Source organism: Branchiostoma floridae, unplaced genomic scaffold (assembly GCF_000003815.2).
Source record: "Branchiostoma floridae strain S238N-H82 unplaced genomic scaffold, Bfl_VNyyK Sc7u5tJ_1494, whole genome shotgun sequence".
Classification (NCBI taxonomy): Eukaryota; Metazoa; Chordata; class Leptocardii; order Amphioxiformes; family Branchiostomatidae; genus Branchiostoma; species Branchiostoma floridae.
The window spans coordinates 208,924-228,247 of record NW_023365729.1 but is presented as its reverse complement, the minus strand read 5'-3'; the positions used below and the strand labels follow the sequence as shown (position 1 = coordinate 228,247).

General features: G+C 40.8%; 2 protein-coding genes across 8 annotated transcripts in view; one reads left to right on the top strand and one right to left on the bottom strand.

Moving 5' to 3' along the window:
- The window catches only part of LOC118407854 (RNA binding protein fox-1 homolog 3-like), a 43,060-nt gene extending 31,557 nt beyond the window's left edge, over window positions 1-11,503 (bottom strand). For 3 of the 7 annotated variants that reach the window (XM_035808398.1, XM_035808401.1, XM_035808400.1), the window contains exon 1: window positions 11,020-11,501. In XM_035808398.1, the coding sequence (XP_035664291.1) occupies window positions 11,020-11,238 (219 nt within the window). In that variant the 5' untranslated portion in view covers window positions 11,239-11,501. Of the gene's footprint in view, window positions 1-11,019 lie in introns of all 7 variants that reach the window. The other 4 variants (XM_035808399.1, XM_035808402.1, XM_035808404.1 and 1 more) reach the window with 3 other exon arrangements.
- A 3,714-nt stretch (window positions 11,504-15,217) lies between these two features.
- Window positions 15,218-19,192, top strand: LOC118407857 (neuronal calcium sensor 1-like). Its single transcript, XM_035808412.1, has 2 exons — window positions 15,218-15,710; window positions 18,970-19,192. Exons 1-2 carry the CDS (start codon window positions 15,282-15,284, stop codon window positions 19,180-19,182), a joined length of 642 nt encoding a protein of 213 aa, XP_035664305.1. The 5' UTR covers window positions 15,218-15,281; the 3' UTR covers window positions 19,183-19,192.
- The last annotated feature ends 132 nt before the right edge of the window (window positions 19,193-19,324 follow it).

The window sequence follows — 19,324 nt, the reverse complement described above, 5'->3', positions numbered from 1 at the left end:
AATCAACAAACAAAGTCCCCACAGTTATAAAAGAATTTACAGTATGTGTAAGGAGGTCAGGAAGAGAAAGATGTATACTGTTACTTAGCAAATTTCCTCTCCAGATCCTTGGACAAATGATAAAATCTCAAGAAATCTTGACTTCCCAATAAACTAGCTTTGGACAAAATGAGTTCACATTTAGCTTGTGTTCAACTGGAATGCAGGGAAACCAGCAATACATTACGTACTGCAAAATCATTTATTCAGGTGGCAGAGAGGGAAGGGAAACAATTCTGTAGTGCAGATTACAATGGAAATGGACATTAGCTGTGTCATAATTTCAAAATGAAACCACTATGCCTAAACATTTGAGAATTTAGTGTTTAGTTAGGAAAGGTCTAGCCTGAATAAATCACACTGATAGCAGCCTGCCCACCCAACATTGCCCTGGACAGCAGAGTTTTTCATTACACACACAGATTAGGAAAAGTTGAAATCTGGTTCAAATTTGCGACAAGGGCTTTGTGTTAATTTTCCTACTGGTCTTGAATAAACCAGTGGTGGAACCGTTCCAATAAGGGACCGTACGGCATTTAGCGAGGGGGGAGGGCCGGTCGCCAGGGGGGGGAGGGCCAAGCAAAAAAATATTTTGCCAGGGGGAGGGCCTAGCAATTTTTTTTTTACTTGGGGGGAGGGCCAAGCAAAAAAAAATAGCTTGGTCTGCCAGCAAAATATGTCCCTTAAAATTCAAGAAACGGCGTTTCAGAGGATCAAGATTTCAAAATTTTTCTGGACCTCTGCAAGGGATCGCCCGAGGTTGGCGCTCGGGATACAGTGAAAATGCGAAAGGGAGGGGGCGGGGCTTATGCATGACGCCCTCGAAAACCTTCTTCACGCACAGAAATGTTATTAAACTCTAGATTAGTCTGCCAGCAAAATTTACCCCTGTCTTATTGCCCTCAAAATGTAAGAAATGGCGTTTCAGAGCTTGAGGGTAAATATTTGCAAATTTCCCTGGATCCCTTTTGACGTGACCGGCCTCGCGCCTTTGATGACCGACATCGTGATAATGTGTTTGGGGGGGGATTTAATTTTGTATTTCTAAATTGAAATGCTATTAAAGTTAGCTTTGTTTGTCAGCAAAATATCTCCTCAAACTGAAGGAAATAGCTTTTAAGAGGGTCAAGATTTCAAAATTCTCCCGGACCTACCTTGCGATTCTTCGTGCCTTTGGCGCCGAAGATGGTGTTCGGAACGTCGTTCTCACAAACTTGAAACCCTCGTATTTTTTTTTTTTCATAGAAATGTCATCTAACCAGCAAATTTTCCCATAAAAAAAGCAATGCAGGAAATCGTGGCAAAAAAAGCGTGGCATTTCTAAAAGATCTCCTGCAAGTCTGCGGTCTCACGCCCGCCGGCGGCTAGAGAGAGGCGACCGGTCTTACCCCGCCGTGGGAAAATCAGCGTCACGCGTCGGCGCCCCCCTCCCCACTACAGTTTTGGAAGTCGAATCGTGCTGTCGTTTTGGTTTTCATTTTTCCCCCCGATTTACCGTAAGTTATTACCACCACAGAACCAAGAAAAAGTCCAAAATATATGTAAATTGAAAATAGTTTCCGTCAAGCCGCTCAGGCCCGCGCCCGCGAGCTTGCAATACGTAAATTTAGGGAGCGGGGCGCGCGCCGCTTCGTGGCGCAAATCTACTAGAAATCCAGGTACAAATGCTTTTTAGGTGTTGTTTTAATATCAAAACAATGAAATAGCTTCTATAAAGCAAATATTTATGCCTCTATGAAGCAGATATTTATCCCTCTATTTAGCAGATATTTTGAGCCATTCTGTTTTCCTTTTTTTACTAGGGGTGAGAGATCTGCTTCTCGATGAAAATCATGAAAAAGTATGACGCAAAGCACATTTCCAAATGCGGGAGCGCAGTGTTTTATTGGCGTCTTGAATATTTTTTTCAAAGTTGATAGGAGGGGGGAGGGCCAAGCAAAAATATTTTGTCTTGGGGGGAGGGCCTAGCAAAAAAAATTTTACCTGGGGGGAGGGCCATGCAAAAATTTTTTGACCCGACCCTCTGGCGACCGGCCCTCCCCCCTCACTAAACGCCGTACGGTCCCTAACAAATCGTTAAAACAGGCGCCATCTTGACTAACTAGTGCGTGATCATTAATTAAGGGTGAACTTCTAAACTAGGATGTTACAAAACAACAGTCAGGAGACTACAGTCTGGATGGTGGTAATGAACAGTGCATGAACTACCAATCAGAACACTTGGTTACAAGGGCAAGAGTCATGTGATGAAATTGACCAATCACAGCCGTGGTGACCAATAACTCCCAGGTGTACATCCATTTGAAGTTCATCTGAGTCCACAAATTCTTTAGGTATAGATTGCAAAATCTATAGCAATTAAGAGGTCAATGTGCAAACTAAGAGTTTTACACACATTTTTAATAGCCAAGACTACAAAATTGAGGTTCTGTGGTGTAACAGGACCTGTAACAGGAAAATCAAATGTGATGACAAAAAGTGGCCCCCATACAGAGATAGCCTCCATTACAAAGCTGACCATCAGTATTATGAAAGATGTCTATATGCCTTGCTTTAAATATTTAATGTTTTAATCTTACGCAATTCAAAATCTAATTCAACCTAACATACTTGGTGGGTGGTTGTCATTTCAAATCTGTGATGGAGACATTGTTACATTCATCACATTTCATGCCAAGAATATCCCATATTCCTTACTCATACCCCCAAGCTGGACCTGTATGATAAACTAATGGTGGAACATTTTTGTTCTTGAACTTGACACTAATACACACAAAGTGACACAAGTATGTAAACACTACCGTAGTACGTCCTAAGTATATATATTCTAGTTAGTCCTAACCATGGTCCTGAGGAATCTTCACTGTACAGTCAAACCTGCCCAAGACAACCACCCGGGGGACCGGAAAAAAGCGGTCGATTTGAACAAATGGTCGCTGAGAAGAGTATCGACTCAAAACATGCCCGATGCAAAATATAAATGGTTTCCGTTGTGCTTAATGGCAAATAGCAAGCACACTGCACGCAAGCAAAGAAGCAAGGTTTTTAATAAATTAATGTCAAATACAACACGCACACTGTAAACTGTCAATTTAACCCCAAAATCCGACACAAACTGGCCAATTTCGGCACAAAATCGCGCTAGTTATCATCAAAAATCGATGAAAACCTCAATTTTGAAGATGATGCGGTCGTTATGGGTCCCAATTTGGGCCGGTCGCGTTCGCGTTGGCCAGGTGGTCGTTGAGAAAAGGTCGCTTAATGCTTACGTCAATGGGAAAATAGATCGGGACCGAGAAAAAGCAGTCGAAATGGCCAAGCGGTCGCTGAGAAGAGGTGGTCGCTCGGGCAGGTTTGACTGTATATGACATTATGAGTTGAAAGTTCATTTATTTTTGTGGGAACTTAATTTCGCTGTTGAAGGGGAAAGATGGCATTCAAGGCGTTCGAACCTACTCTCCAAACAGATGTGGAGTGGACAAACTGTAAAGTATTCTGACAAGCCAGCTATGGAACAGTCATGTAAGAAAAGCTGGTCGATCAGAAAACTTTACGATTGTCTACCCCACATCTGCTTGGAGATTAGCTAGAACCCGTACCATATGTTTTGATTTTACATACCTTTGTGTTGAAAAATGAACATCACTATTTCTACAAATGACCAGGGATGAGCATGGGGAATCAACAAATCTGGTTTCAGAATATAACTTGAAGCTAGTTTCTCCAAGGGTGCTGAAGCATTCGTATGGATTTCATAAAAATATCGAGGGCAGGAACATACCTTCATAGAATCATACGCAACAATTTGGGAGGTTTGCATAAAATTAAAAAGCATCCACTTTACACAAATACTCTCCTCTAGAATACCCCTCATGACCCCCACCTAAAACTTAAAAAGCATTTTTGGCCCATCTCCAGAGAAAAGTATAGAAACCAGGTTTGACCAATGTTTCAATCAGATCCAGATTTTTTTTTCCAAATTCACAATTTCTCAAAAGAAAAGTTCAAATTTGTGCCACAGGCTCTTTGTGTTTATTTTCCCTCTGGTCCTGTAAATGTTACATTAACAAACTGTTACAATAACAAATCATTAAAACTTCCAATTCCCCTTTGACTGGTTCAAATCTGATTGTCGTTTATGCATTGAACTTATCCTCAGAATGACCACAAACGTTCATTCATATGATTTTTACCAGCCCTATCCCGTCAGCAGACACCAGTGTTTAGGGTTAGTCGGTCTCACTGCCCTGTTACACCCCCTACACAACCCTATATGGTCAGGCTGCTTCTAACGACCAGCTCCCAAGTTGACAGAGGCAGGCAGCTAGCCAGTAAACAACAAGTCATTAGGCTCCACACTGAATGATACATAGCCCAGAAGAATTTAATTAGGTAGGTACTGGAACTGGGCTAGATCCTTTCAACTTACATCATAAGAAGGTAAAGTGTTCAAAGCATGAGGGATGAAGCTTTTTCCGTGGTTACTAGAGCAATACACATGTGCCAAATCCCCCGTTCCTTTCGATTTAGTGTGTTGGGTTCTTTAACCTCCTCTGATAGGTATGAAAGATGCCTGCAGAGAATACCTTATGTTATGGTACCAAAACGCGATTATCAGCTTTATTCATCCTAAGAAATATCATAACTAGAGCAAGCATGGTTCAAACCTTTGCCACAAATATTCATGGCATAATGTGTATATTATAATCTTGAACAAAGTTTCCGCTCGCACAACTCAACCGTTGAAAGAGACTGTTTAAACTTCCAATTTCTGAACAATATTTGAACATGATTACACAGTGCCATAGATAGAAGCAAACATTAGCAATAAAATAGAATTATCTATTCATACCCAACGATCGTACAATGTACACGCATATGCCCAGATCAAGACAAAGGAATCAGTGAATATGGACAGTTTTCTTTGTTCGTATGGGAAAACCGTTAAAACTGCCTCAAGGCATAATCCACGAAAAGACCAGACTACAAGGTTTGATTGACCCAGAAACATGGGTATACATAGGTATGATGATGATGAGACCCCTAATATTATTGATAAGGCCCAATCTACACACATTTTTTACCGATATCTGTGGATATGTCGGGAGGGATCTGAAACATTGGCTGCGGGACATCCATGGCGCTTGCAGTCATAAACAGCTATATACTTATATAGCCTAATGAGCCAGCGTTATATGCTAATGAGCCCTCCCGAAGTCGGGGCGCATCTACACGCACGCGGAAGTTGTCTGGGACCCTTGCTAAGCTATCGGGGACCCCTGCTAAGCTATCAGGCGAATGCTTTGGAACTTTCGGGAGAAGTTCTGCCAATATCTTTATGGCGATATTGCAGTTCCATCTAGACGCTGAAAAAAGCTGTCGGCGACAAGCTATAGGCTCACAGATATCAGAAAAAACTGTGTCTAGATCGTGCCTAAGTATAGTGGGTTCTTTAACATGCTCTCAAACACCTTACCAGGACTGCAACCCTTTCCTGTAGCATGCAAGTTGGATGAAGAACAATATGTACTGATACCATGCTTGTGATATGAACACACAAAAACTTCACATATCAACAACACAATGGCGTTAGGGGTCGCCGCAATATTGAAGCCGAGTTTTAGCACCAAACTAAAACGCACGGGGTGCTTTGCGTATGAGCCTAACAAGTGCATGTGACCTGGCGACACTGCAACGTGATATGTGTGAGCGTTTGAAATAAGATGACTTTACAATCTAACTGATGGAGTGTGGATATAACTTGGATCTCTAAGTCTCACATTGGAAGCAGTTTCAAACCGAGATTTCCAGGTATCTGTGAAAATACGGTAGATCTTGCAGTGTTTGCAGTAGTTTTATTTTTGTGGCTTTTGCAGTATTCTCTCCAGTTTAAAGTCCTGACACTGAAAATTATAAGTTTTTGTACTACAGAGCAACCAACAAAACCTCATTTAATTTCACATTTTCAGAAAATTAAAAACCTGAAAAAAATGGTCATTCTACAGTATAAAATGGAAATAATATCAAGCTTAACAATAATACAGTCAAACCTGCCCAAGACGACCACTCGGGGGACCGGGAAAAAACGGTCGATTTGGGCAGGTGGTCGCTGAGAAGAGTATCGACTTAAAACATGCCCGATGCAAACTGTAAATTGTAAATTTAACCCCAACCTTTTATCGAGCTTTTATGCGATACAGTGTTTTAAAGCTCAATATTTGTACACTAACGTTTTAGACAGTAAGGGAACTTTGATGCTGTCAGTTACTATACAAGCCTTCATGCGTCGCTGTGTTCGTGATCGCCATATCTGAAATAACTACGGTGCACCTTTCGAATTCGATGCCCGGTACGTCCCGATAGCGTACTTTAATACCCACGAGAGTGAATGTACAGTACAGTTGGACAAAAGCATTACACAGATCTTTCTTTACAAAGTATGAGGCTATATACGTTTCAGCAGTCGTTCACTTCATAATGATATAGATTTTAAAAAAAAAAATTCTGTAACAACTAAAGTCGGATTATTCTAAACATAACATTGTAATGGCAGTCAAAATCCGACGCAAACTGGCCTATTTCGGCACAAAATCGCGCTAGTAATCATAGAAAATCGATGAAAACCTCAATTTTGAAAATGATGCGGCCGTTATGGGTCCCAATTTGGGCCGGTCGCGGTCGCGTTGGCCAGGTGGTCGTTGAGAAAAGGTCGCTTAATGCTTACGTCAATGGGAAAAAAAATCGGGACCGAGAAAAAGCGGTCGAAATGGCCAGGTGGTCGCTGAGAAGAGGTGGTCGCTCTTGGCAGGTTTGACTGTAATAGCAATGGCTATTGGTGTGAATATTCATACATGTATCATTATTTACCGGTAGCAATACATTCCACAAAAGAATTGTCAACTACAAAAATATATTCATATAACCATAAATCACTAAACGCAATTATCTGTATAATATGTATCATAAATATCATCAGGCTTTAGCTAAAGTTCATATAACCTAAAAGGCTAACAGTATGGGAACACATCAATCATGCAAATGAGGCCAGAATAATATAGGTAAATGTAATTCCTTTTAGAAATGATAATCAATTGCCAGTTTGGGTAAAAGTAAAAGATTTCAATAAATTAACTAAAATGGTATACAGGCTTTTCATAATTTTATTTTCATTGTCTTATTTCATAAATATACTTTGAATCCTCCGACGACCATGTCAGTGGGTAATTGAATTAAGCAGTAGTATCTTCATGTGGTTTACAGATGTATGCTGTAATCCAACATGGCGCATATGACGTCAAATGAAAAGCCTGTATATTAATACATACATATATAACAAGTAGTACAAACTTACAATAGTGGTTACAACAAAGGCAGTTAACATTTTATACATCCTTAAGTTAAACAAAATTGGGAATGACACTTTTTTCTTGTTGACCATACTCTACATTTCCCAAATAAACAGTGTGATTATTTATTATATAGTGTGAAACACCAATTCTGACAAATACATGACAAACAAAAAGCATTACCATTCAACACCTTCTTAACTGTGTGTGAGACAACCAACAAAGAGTCGGATTTCATTCATTAGATAGCTTGTTTATATTCAAACAAAAGAAACTAACAAATAACACGGATAACATAACATTTTTAGAAACAAAACTTCCTTTTTCCACCATTTCAACTTATCATATGCCCAAGACACCCAAAAAATACCACCTTAGTTACCTAACCCATATGCATGCATGAACTAAAAACGTTTGACACGTTCCTATATGCATGTGACACATCCAATAAGAAATCCAATTAACTTGATTAGGCTGCCTATGTAGTATGTTGATACAATTATCTTGAGCAACCAATGGGGGTGGAAGACATCCTTTCTAACCCTTTTTGATTGGACAGCTCCGTTGTCAACTACAGTTCCGCTTGACCGAAGAACCCAAACGATACAGCAAAACACCAGAGGTCACCATACAACATTATGTTGTACCCGATAGGAACAAAAAGGCGGACAATGCGTCGAAGGATACGTAACGTCGGGGTTATTGATTGAAGAGGGGGGGAGGCAATGGTGTACGTAACCTAATCTGTCCTCTTGTGGTGTCACTTTCGCTCCCACACCAGTATTACTGACGCTAATCCAGGGCCAAGGGTTACCTTGTATAGACTGTATGACCCTCTCTATTACCCAACCTCTTATGTTACTCATTGTAAGGTGAACAGTCATTGGAGGGTACTAACTAAGGACAAGTAGCGCCGGTGTCTTGCGGCGTGCCACGGCCAACTACACACCAATAGAACGGGGCTCAAAACTCATTGTTACAAGTGGGCGGAGTGGTAACTTAAAAATGTAGACACAGAAAATATTTCAGGTGTACAAAATAAAATGCATTTAAGTTTGCAGGGATTTAATTTTGCGCTAGCAGGAAAATAGAGTATTCACCGTTGCCCGATGGCTTGAGTTCGCGGAAGTGTCATATACTGTGGTCACATACTGTAATGGAAAAATATTTGCACTGGTTTTGAGTTTGTGGCACGAACATTTCTGCATTTACACTAGAATGTGATCAAAACCAAAAAATTTGACGAATTGTGATAACTTCTTATCTAAATCAAACATCAAAATGTCAAATAAGTAAGATCTGCTAGTAATACAACAAAAGTTTTCTAATTTTTTCTGACACTTCAATGTCAAGAATATGCTATAAGTATAACACTACCAGTACTTCGTACTAGTGTATAATCATAGCACCTTTACCGATAAGTACATTAGCTCTAACCCTACACAACATCTCGGTACCTGAGTGGACTCAAAAGATTAAAAAATAAGATGCACAACTCCAGTTTTGGCTGCACAAAAGTGCATGCTATACACACAGTATTTTCAGCCCTGTTAGCACCATGTAACACAGACAGGTACAACCCAGAATGTCTTATTGTATTTACCTATTTGCCAGAACCGCCGACATGGGTCAACTATGGTACAGGCCTCACACAAAAGGCCTGTATATAAAATTACTTGACTCAGTCGTCACAAAAAATAACCGGTATGTCACCATTTGACAGTGTTCATATTTTTTATCTTTCTTAGTAGAAAAGAATGTATCAAATCCTCGAAAAGTATTCCCGAAACGGACAACCTAAAAATGAACAGAGAAAATTTAGGCTTGTATAAATAATCGCAACCTAAACCCAACTCTAGTCATGAAAACCCTAACTCTAAAGCACTGATCCGACACTTCGGTCTCCTTTGTATAATTGCCAGACAAAAGCAAAACATAAGTGTAAAGAACTTCATGCTGTTTAACATGGTTTAGCTCTACGCAATTCTTGACAAAGGAGAAGTTAATGTGTGACACGGGGGTCCTGACAACAACGGACTTTGGAGTTCATAAATAGGTCATTAAAAATGAAGTACTGCAAACATGAACTCCAACATGCCAGTCTTGCAGGACAAAAACTATAGTTATGTGGTGTTTTGACATTAAAAAGCTACATAATTGTTGTGAATGTCTCCCAGCTATAGTATTATACTGTTCTTTCATACAATACTGCAGTTCCTACCTGAGCCTGAAGAACTCTACTCTACTCTACTCTAATATGTACACAATTATGTAACTGACAACATTTAATTTTCTTCCACATTTCTAGAGTTCCTAAAAAAATCAAAATGTTTCAAACTCAAATCAAACTCAAACACCTGCACAGTAAACAAATGGCCATGAAATGTGTATACACCATAATACAGACATTTCATAATCAAACAAATCGAACAACATAACTCATTGAAGTCTACAGATCTTTTAGAAGTTTGCAAATGGGTATGAATATTATTTTAGTCACTTGTAGTCTATATTCAGCGTTTCATCACCAATTTACAAATGACGTTGTACAAAAAATCTTAAAAATCACGACAGACACACGTAAACCCTAGCTTCACGAAAACGTGACCGCAGCGTCTAACTCTTCAACAATCCCTGATTTGATTATCATCCGATTCCTGTTGGCTGGAGTCAAACAATGGAGGTATAATAACTAATCTCGTTACTCAGACTAAGCCCAATGATTGGCCGAGATCTAATTCCTAATCACAAAAACACCAACCCTAACAGCTGATCTGTTATCACAGTTGTGTTAGGGGAAATGATGTCACGTAAACAACAACAAGACCGTGATAATAAATAACAACACAGTGGAACACCCTTATTTGATGTGTATGCTCTAGTGACAAAGGTTTGTGTTTGTTTGAAGACTGAACTATTTCCAATCCAGGTTTTCTAACACGGCTATCTGCCCACAATAACCTGTACTTAAAGTGTGTTTGCTAAGTGATAACCGACTGTGAACTTCTGACTTCTGATAAACACAGGCCCGTGGAGTCATGCCTCAGGTCCCCTGCTGCATTCCTGCCCATTTAAGTAAACAATGGACAGTTGGGACGAGTTAGATCCACGCTAGGACAGATCTGGACTGTATTTTCTGTAGGTTTATGAGGAAGGAATCGTTATCGGCGTTTCTACAGTCAGCGGGAGGGGCGACGGGCATGGCGGCGGGCGGGGAGGGCGAGTCCCCCGCCTGTCCCTCAGGGGTAACCCGCGGGGGAACGCAATCATGAGAATATTACAAAACAGATCGTTCGTATGGAGATAAAAATGTGGCGTACGGCCATTTTTTGGGCTGTCCAAACCAACCTTTGGTCACTACAAACATCTGTGCTAGCCAAAAGGACGATGACCAAACTGTGCTGTGACATTTGCAAATTAATCATTCAACCATACAGGCAGACGACATCAGGACTCACACATACAAACACACACACAGGCACGCAGAACACAGGTTTTAGAGAACTGTTTCCTCAGATATACGTTTCTAACGCAATTTTGTCCATCCTGGCTAAATTTGGAGGTTATTATCGCTCTGTGGGTTGTATATTTAAGAGGAATGCCGGAGAGATTCGAACTCGCATATCTGACATACCAGGCTGTCCTCGCCGCTGGGAGTGACACTAGAGCTGCCGCCTGAAGTCACCGTCTCACTGCCCGCTCCTTCTTCCGCCCGATCCCCGTTCACCAGCACAACTCCGGCGTCGTCTGCCTTTCTCTCGGCGTATCTTAGCGCCAGACAGTCTTGTTTCTCGGCGGGGAGGGAGCCGAGGGAGTCCCATGAAGAGTCGTGGTTGAGCTGTACGCTCGCCATTTGTGGGTTCAGGGTAGAGATCCGCACTTCCACTCTCAGTCCCGTCCGTACAAAAAAATGACGATCAAATTCACTCAATCAAACCTGTCAAACTGATCGATCGCGGTGGTTCTTTGGAAGAAACTCCTCAAGGTTGTTGAGTACAGGCCCGGACGTCTTGAGGGGAGCTGAATTTTTTAAAGGACGTGCCGCATAGATAGGATGAGGAAATGTGTTTTTGCTTTGTGTCTGTGGCTGTTTGTGTGGAGCCTTCACCTGCCTCATCCGGGCACTTCTCAACTAACAACGAGCGCCCCACAGCGAACTTTAGAGATAGTGCAAGGGTGCGGCATAAAAAGCTGATTTGGGCGTCCTTTTTGGCATTTTTATCAGGATTTCTATCTTGTCATGTTTTCTTTTTGTCCACCAGGCAAACCTAACAAAATGAAAAGCACGGTTAAAGTATCTAAAAGACGTCCAAAGACAGTGAGCCAGAGCAGGGACGTTATATAACGTCCTTCAGGCCAGAGTTTTTACTTGGAGAGACAGCAAAAAAGCCCCGCCCCAGGCGATGGTACGCTAACAAAGAACATCCTGTCAGACCAGAAATTAGGATTAATATAAATCTACTCCAAACCAAGCCTTTCCGCGGTGTGCAATAGACATGGACCAAATCGAAGCCAACAAACTTAACGTCACATTTGTAACGTTACTATTTTTTACATGTAGATTATGATTTCTTTGGATATAGATTTGCATTATAGGTTTTCCTCTTTTAGATATTAAAAGAAACGACATAAAATAGCTGTTATTCACTGGTATCAACATGGCCAAGTTCTTTTCATTGTCATTAATCAAAAGTCAGCCGCATATTTGTATTAACATCATGTACTTAATGATCAGTTTCCCCAAGCCATAAATCAGCATAAATATTGTTATGATATATAATACGTTCATGCCATTGCGAATTCCATATATAACGTTTACATGTGATTCATGTTTTTGCCCTGAGGCTTTAGCCTTGTACGCTATAACAGGTCATGTGATGTGTAATCGCTGATTGGCGTACGTAACTTTTTCGCGAAAGGTGACCTTGCAAGCCGGTTACGTAATCACAGACGGTTGCGGGGCGACCTAAGGTTAGATGGGGGAATTTCAGTGTCACTGACGGAAGATAGTGAATGCTATCTGAAACGTCTGACCGTTTCTGAAATCTTTTTTGTCTGATATGGGAATGGTTTCTAAGAAAACGGATGGGTAGATGCTATCTTCCTGTCAGTCAAACGTCGTTATGCCACACTGACTTGATTACGTGGATGAAATCCGAGCGAGCATCAATTTACGAACGTTTAAAAAAAAGGTTGTGACCATAGACTACTGTAAATCGTACGAAAAGCTGTAAAATGTGCACATATATGCCGTAAGTTGCACACAAAAAAACGGATACTAAGAGAAGTCTTTAAAAGGTAAAAAAAAGAATATGTGAAAGGGGAAAAGTAAAAAAATCTATCAGAACGGGCATCACTTTTCGTACGTTTCCAAAAGTTTGTCACCATACCGTAAATCGTACGGAAAGCTACTCTCCAAGCAGAGATTAGACTCTGGCTGTATTTCTAATGCTTTTTAGGCGTTTTTATCGGGCTTTCTATTTTGTACTGTTATCTTTATGTTTTGCGAGACTTGAATAGAAAACGGTATGAAATAGAAAGCCCAATAAAACGTTAAAAACAGCCGAAGCCTAAACACAGCATTTATTGGCGAACAATTCAAGATTTGTAGGACAAAGTATTTTCGGGCTCTAAAGTTGTAGGTATAGTTAAATAATAAAGAGAGGCATTTATGTGTAGAACTGCCGGGTAGAGGGAATTTGTATATCTTCATTTTGGTCTCCCCCTTCATTCAATGTAATGTTAATGTGAAAGAAAAGAAAGAAATCAAGAAAAAATGCTGACATGTAGAAAAGAGAAAATTATCAATTCAGGCGGTGGTAAGCATATATAAAGGCTAAGAAGCAAACTTTCGAAAGTACGTAATCTGAAATCCCAAGGGGGTTATACTCTTTGGGAATCCTAAATGCGTTGCAACATTATAGCTCGATAGCATACACTCCTTGCATTTTGTGTTGCACTTGCTTGTTTTATGATGATGTACAATCTTATGGTGGCTGCACAATTTTATTGTGTCGCCTTGTAGCCGATAACATCTCCGTTAAAAACTGTGCCTAGACATCTAAAAAGGGAAGACAGATTTTGAAATGCCTCCCTACCATGTAAAACCAGGCCGGCCGTAATGCAAAGGCGACAAGTTCTTATCTTTCGTCAGGATGACCACATGTCCAGGAAAAACACGAAGGTCAGCGCTCAAAACGCCCCCAAATGTGCACTAAAATCGATCGACTTGGACAAAAGATAGTCTTAAGTGTTTGACACGTCGTCATGATAACCATCTCTAATTTAGAGTGATGGAGGATGGCAGTACCGGTACACCATTGGTCCTCATGACACACGGATGGAGTTAGATTAACTCCGCGGTCTTATCGTGTGGCCAGGAGATACAACATGTGATGGGCTATCATTGTCATTTATCTTGTGGCATGTCTTCACCGTTAGAGAGAGTGAGTGTTATTACAAGAAGCATGAGTGATACTAGACGATCGCAGAACAACCATACAGCAACGAAAATCTGATTTCTGATTTCGTGATTCTTCTTTTATGTTATAGAGTAAGACAACATTGCACACAAGATCAGCTATGTCATGGTCATTTATCTTGTAGCATGTCTTGACCGTTAACAGGCCTTGGAGAGTGAGTGTTATTGCAAGATGTCATAGGGTAGGAGTTTTCATGATGTCCCTTTTCACTAGACGACGATCGTAGGCGACCACTAGTAGTACAGCAAGTGTAATCCTCCTTCTATGTAAAGAGTAAGACAACCAATGCACACAAGACGTAACAGATAGTTCTTTATCTATTTGTTCGTTGAGCAATCCTTTAAACTTTGGTCGTTTAGCAGTCACAGCCCCCAGTGGAATGGAGGGTTGGGGCCACCTTTTCATTTGTTGGAAACAGTTTGAGCAAGTGTTTAGCGACCAAAATAGGATTTGCATACGGCTTCGACTTAATGTATAGCTAAATGAAATTGATATTATCCATGATATAAAAGGGTGATCTGAAAGACAACAAAATACACATAACTTGCAAGATGTACTTTTTTATTAATAAAATCCGATAGAACTACTAATGAGAGTCAGTCGATGATCGCTCAGCGGTCACCCCATCAGTGGAATAGAGGGGGTACGACAGCGATGGCCCTCTCATTGTCACGTATTATGTTACGCTAGTGTGTTTCGACGAATGCACCTTTATCTTATGAACCCAGTGTTGATGAGGAGCAAATTATCTGTGTGGTCTCTATATAGGTGACTTTATTATATATTATTATATATTACTTTATATATTTTACTATATATTTTATATAGGTCACACTGACGCATTTTTATGGATGACATCCCCAAATTAATGCAAGCGTGCAAAAATGGGAAAAGATGAGCAAGGAAAAAGAAATGCCGGGATTTTGAAACATACTTGAAGAAATGATTGAGCCTGCAGCTGGTATGGCACATGCAGTCTTTGAATAATAAAACATTTTTCATGTTGTTTTCTTCGTGGCAGATACTGCATGGGATGGTGCGACGGACTGAATTCAAATTTGTAATTGTTTTGTTCTGTTTTGTTTTGTTTTGGATTTTGGAAATGGAAGAAAGGGAAGGAAATTTATGCATGCGTGGACGTCATCCAGAAGACAAAATGAGCATGGCCTTACATGGTTACTATTGTTCTATAGCACCTAGAACAGCACTAAGATAGATTTGCCCGTTTAGCTTCCCCCCTTTTTACGCACGACCTTTTTGGGCCGCCCCGTCAGGTAGACAGTTCGAACTATGACATGTTCGTAACAGCAGTTTTGTACGTACAGCACTCGGGTAAGCTAAGAGGAGAAGACGACTTGAACTAGCTCCGGTAAGACGTCAGACACGTACGGTTCGGCGTACGGACAAGACAGGGATGGGTAAGGTTCTGTCTTTACTACCTTGCGGTGGCGTGCAAAAACGATCCACTACCAGGGGACAGTCGCGGAGGATGATCGCGCAGTTGGCAAGAAAAACAAATTTCAACGAAAAGGAGGTTCGTCAGTGGCAAAGCCTATTCCTCAAAGACTGCCCGGATGGATCGCTCTCTCGAGACAAGTTCGTCGCTTTCTACTGCGCTTTCTTCGAGTCAGTCAACGACCAGGAGAAGGTTTCGCTGGCGAGGCAAATCTTTCGCACTTTCGACCAAGACGGAGACGGACAGGTGGATTTTCCGGAGTTCTTGCGGGGGATGAGCGCTCTTCTCCGGGGTACCACCGCTCAGAGGTTACGGTGGGCCTTCAGTATGTACGACATCGATAACAACGGCGAACTCAGCCGAGACGAACTCTTAAATGTTTTAAAGGTACGTGACTTCATCTTCCATCAGTTACAGATAGAGAGTTGTCCATCTATTCTTTATAAGGAACGAGACAGTTGCATCATAGCTAAGCTCAGTAAGAGACGATGTGGCTACGTATGGGATTTGTACAAGTACCGTATAGCTGTAATGTCATTTGTCACTACCCCCTCTAAGAGACAAATTCTGATACAAAATAATCCATATTGACGAGCAACAAAAAGCAGTAAATAGTGGATAAAGTTTGCAAAACAGATGTCAAATGCTTGTCTATATTTTGGTATATTCTTGACAAGGTTTAGGGTTGTTGTTTACTCAAAAATATTTCTATTAAGTAAGAACGCATTTTATGTATTATCTTTATCTGCAAATTTTTAAGACAAGCATTGTTTTATTTGCCAGAAGAGAAGCAATGAGAAAAGCATTTGCTCTAATGAAAGTAAAAAGCGAACATTCTGTCCTTGGAACTTGCAAACCTGTTTACTAATATTCAATAATTCACCAATATTGCAGGAAAAAAACATGGTTGCAGGTGATTTCAGTTTGCCGTATATCCTTTGTCTTATTACTTTGACCGTGACCAAAAAAATTAAGCATCTGGTTTGTTAACATTTTCTATTTTATAAGAGAGTCAGTCCAAATGAATCACCAATAAAACATTTAACAGTATATATCAAAATCATAGTGAGTGTAGCTCCTTCCATTGTTGGAAATATCATATATAGATTATACATTTAGTCATGTGCATCATATCAGCTAAGAATTCAATTATATTTTTTTACTAAAATTTCGAGGTCATCTCAAACATCATCTCATAAATCTATCAGGTACCCAAGACCTTCTTCATAAAAGAAATTGATTTAAAGACATCTACTAAATGCAGTATTCAAATACAATTCAATCTCTACAACTGGATAAAAACGGAGATTGACTTCGGACGTTTCGAGTGACATCCACCACTCTTCTTCAGTGTCGCTTCAACCACTCCTAAGGATCGTATGTAAAAGTCACTCAAATGTAATCTTTTACATGCAATCCTTATGAGTTAGTGGATCAACCAGTTTGTCTAGTTAACTGTACTTGTAGATTGAATTGTTACGTTCATTCTATTGACGCTGAAGAAGAGTGCTGAATTGTACTGGGATAATGTTTACCTGGATGTCTAACCTTCATAAACGTACTACGAGTGCAGTAGAGAACGCACGCTTCAGATATCCAAGTGTTCAAGAGCAAGCCTCGATAATACCGTTTTTCCAATGTGACGGTCAAAGAGTAGCTGGGGGAATGATGAAAATTGACCGTTACATCGCCACCCGCGGTGATGATATATACGTTGACTAAACGTTCCGTTTAAGTGAGGAAAATGTATGACGTAAGCAAACGGGACAAAAATCAGAATAATCTGCAGAAAGTATAATGTGTATGATAACCCTGTGTTAACAACTATGATTAGATACGCCCTACGTTGTTACGATAATGATTCGTGAAAACTGAAAAGTGTTCAAATCAAAGCTGACAAGTAAATGTTGGATAATAGCTGTTATAAACGTCCTCCCATCTTATCTAAACGCACCAAGTTTTCATTTGGGGGAGGGGGTAAATTGAGACATGTTACGAGCAAAATGCGTGCTACGTTTATCTCAAATCTCAGATATTTGGATGGAAAGACCTCTTGCATTGTTGCAGGGCAGCCAACAGGGAACGTAAAAAAATGTTTCACTCACTTTCCATATAAGCTGAAAAGTGCTGACGCTTTACTTCTCCCTGTACAAGTACGTGTGCATGTTTTCAGTTGATCGAAGCCGTCTGATGAACAAAATATAAATACATGTTTGTACATACATGTTACACCCACAACTAGCTGCTGTCTAATTTTATGAAGTGATAGAAACCAGAGATAACGTCCTCATAGAAACTAAAAGAATCCAATGAACTTCCAACGAGTTAAAAATGGGTGTCCCGCAAGGTATCATACTGGGTCCCATGGGCCCATTCTTTAGCGTGCTAAAGTTCACCGTGAAGTACAGACAGTGTTGTCTCTTTTACGTTGCGTGAAAAGCCTGCATTGTATCCAAAGGGGAGGTCGGCTTTTAACACCTGTAATCCATAACCTTTGACACTAATGTACGGACTAAACACGGCGAAACTAAACAGTTTTGATCAACAAGAAATTTAGTTAGACTGTGGATAAGAGAAACAAGTCTGGCACTGTGAATTTATCAGGCAGGCATAATGGAGCCACAAAACTTGAGATACGCATCAACATCAAAGACTGGAAGCCGAAACCGTCGAAACAACCTGCTACAAACTTGCTGGCGCTGCACCAAGGTTGGGTCTTCTAATATACAGGTTGTAAAGATACCACTATCTGGGTGGTCGGACACGAGATAGCACTGATGGAAGACATTAGGTGCTTTCCAGAGGGAAAGAACATGTAGTTCGACACGCGAATGTTAGCCTGGATGCTAGACCCCCAGCCCGATCTCAATAATATCAATCGGGCCATTTTTTGTCGACATCTGTCCGTTCTGTATACAACAGACCGTGACATGCTAAACTGAGACAACTCATAGATTATAGACTTAGAGGATGAAGCAAAAAAGGCGTTTCCGTAAATGCGGGCTAAGGAGGGCGTGTCCTGGTAAGCCTTCAGTATAATCTCAAAGATGTATTTTGTGGAGCAGAATGATGTCTGTATCATCTTGTTCAAGAATTCAAAGGAGATATGTATTGAAGCTTTATAAATCACATTCAAAACAGAAGACGCGAGCTTCTTTGAGCTGCAGCGATGCTATGTCTGACGCATGGTTGCCACCAATTTGTCCGATCGTCAGGTAGTGCGTGGGGCTAAAGAGACGGCCAAATCGGACAATTTCGTGTCTACCTGCTTGTGTCTGTGCCAACTTTTGTGGTAATCTTTAAATCTATAGAACCTAATTCAGCACATGCCTCTCCTTCTTTTTTTTATCTTTAACGTGTCCGCCACGGCTTTTTATTCCATACTTCCAACCCTGTATAGGGAACAGAAGAACAGGAAATTATGTTAACACATCGTCTTTCAGGAATTTTCTTTGATGATATTTCCATCTTACACTTCTTACCCAAGACACGTAAATTGAGTACAGTATTTTGCAATTGCCAACAAGGTAATGCAACATTTGCTAGATCCCAGCAAAACATTATCCTCAGTAATATCTACTCCAGAAATTACTTATTAATCTAGAACACTCTAGAAACATGTTCATAATCCCCCCTCCTTCTGTAGTTGATGTACGAATTGCAGCACCCCAGGAGGAGAACCAGCGAGCCGGGGAGTTCGGAAAACACCGGGCCGGGCTCCACCACGCACCTGGAGAAGCTGGTGGACAGGCTGCTGTCCGTACTGGACGATAACAACGACGGACACGTGCAGATGAAGGAGTTTGTGGAGGGAGTCAGGAGGAATCCTCAACTGCTGACCTTCGATGAGGGAGACTGAGAATGAACTTGGAATGACACTACTACGTTGTCTCAACCTTTTACCCTATGCTTGGCACCATCCTCCGTAGTGACCGCTGGGTTGTAGCCTCCTTTGCAGACTTTTTGGAGTGGTTAGGATTTATTTTGGGAGGGGGGCGCAG